This window comes from Mustela putorius, unplaced genomic scaffold (genome assembly GCF_011764305.1).
Source record: "Mustela putorius furo isolate JIRA1106 unplaced genomic scaffold, ASM1176430v1.1 tig00003896_pilon_pilon_pilon, whole genome shotgun sequence".
NCBI lineage: Eukaryota > Metazoa > Chordata > Mammalia > Carnivora > Mustelidae > Mustela > Mustela putorius.
This window is the reverse complement of record NW_025422045.1, coordinates 15,170,801-15,172,421: the sequence shown is the minus strand read 5'-3', so window position 1 is coordinate 15,172,421 and position 1,621 is coordinate 15,170,801. Positions and strand designations below refer to the sequence as shown.

Below are 1,621 nucleotides of genomic sequence, written 5' to 3'. Positions count from 1 at the left end.
TTAGGTGTTTTAAACATTCAATTGGTTGCTTCCTTAAATCCTGACAAGGAATTAATGAATTCATGTTTAATTATATATTGAATCTGTGTTAATGAGTATTTTCCATTAAATTTTTAATAAAAGTGACATTAGTGGTTCTATGAATTTTGAGGGCAATAAATAGTATTTAACATTTTCATTGTAATTATTCCAATAAATATGTAAGACTCAAAACCCCCAAATAGCAGAGACCACAAATAATCAGTTGTTATAGACATTACTTAGGAAGTGAACCAGGAACCAAGATGCTGGCTGCTGAGTCTCTTAATGGCTGCTTTCATTTCCTGATTCCTCAGAGTATAAATAATTGGATTAAGGAGAGGAGTGATTATAGAGTAAAACACAGAAAGAAACTTATCTACAGAGTAACTACTGAATGGGAAAGCATAGATGAAGATAGTGGGACCAAAGAAAAGTGTGACCACAGTGATATGAGCAGATAGTGTGGACACTGCCTTGGAGGATGCCCTAGAGGAGTGCTGCCAGATGGTGACCAGCATGACAATATAGGATATGAGCAAGAAAATGAAGCAGACCAGGGAGAGGAGTCCACTGTTTGCAATCACCAAGAGCTCTAGGATATAGGTATCAGTGCAGGCAAGCTTGATGACCAGGGGAAGGTCACAGAAAATGCTGTCCACAACGCTGGGACCACAGAAAGGTAAACCTGCAGTGAAAACCATCTGGCTTGTGGTATGTATGAACCCAATTGCCCACGAGAGCAGTAGAAGTACGATGAGAGCCCTGCGATTCATGACGGTCTTATAGTGCAAGGGTTTACATATGGCAACATACCTATCCATGGCCATAGCTATCAGAAGAGACATCTCTCCACCCCCAAAGAAATGTACCAAAAACATCTGGGCCATGCAGCCCCATAAGGAGATGGTCTTGTGTTTTCTAAGGAAGTCTGCAATCACTTTGGGAGTTGTAGCAGAAGAAAGACACAGGTCAAAAAATGATAAATTTGCCAGAAAGAAATACATGGGGGAATGAAGATGGTTGTCAACTATTACAGAGATCACAATGAGGAGGTTTCCTACTATGATGGCTACATAGACAAGAAAGAAGATTGCAAAAAAGAGTATTTGAATTTCTTGAGAACTCGAAAGTCCGAGCAAGATGAACTCAGAAACACTTGATCTGTTGTTCAGGAGATCCATTTATCCTTTTGCATGTTTGTCAGAGGTTGCCTAGAAGAAGAAAAAAACAGGGTGCCATAGGGACTCAGAAGTCAGTAAACCTGATCTTTACTTACATGCTGTCTCATATGTAGGCAAACAACCATTTTGGTAACATGATTACTTTGCAGGTATTTTGCAGGAGATATTTCATAGGACTGCATGACAGTAGAAAGTGTGGAGGGCATGGAGTCAAATAAGTGAAATGTGTGTGTTGGTTATAGGGGTAAGGTCAGTTAGACATTTGAGAAAACCTCTCCCTTCTTGTTCAGCTGCAAATCAGGCTGTATGTGAACATTTAACTTATTAGAATGATAGAAAACAGTTCTGGAAGGCATCAGCAAAGCAGATTTTTATCTTTCAGGAAGTCATTTACTGACACTTTTTTTGTGTGTGACAGT

At 39.4% G+C, this 1,621-nt stretch overlaps 1 protein-coding gene across 1 annotated transcript; it reads right to left on the bottom strand.

The window, feature by feature from the left end:
• Positions 1 to 260: 260 nt before the first annotated feature.
• Positions 261 to 1,202, bottom strand: LOC101690193 (olfactory receptor 4K13-like). The gene has a single exon (XM_004782246.1). The coding sequence runs from the start codon at positions 1,200 to 1,202 to the stop codon at positions 261 to 263; it is 942 nt and encodes a 313-aa protein (XP_004782303.1).
• Between the last annotated feature and the right edge of the window lie 419 nt (positions 1,203 to 1,621).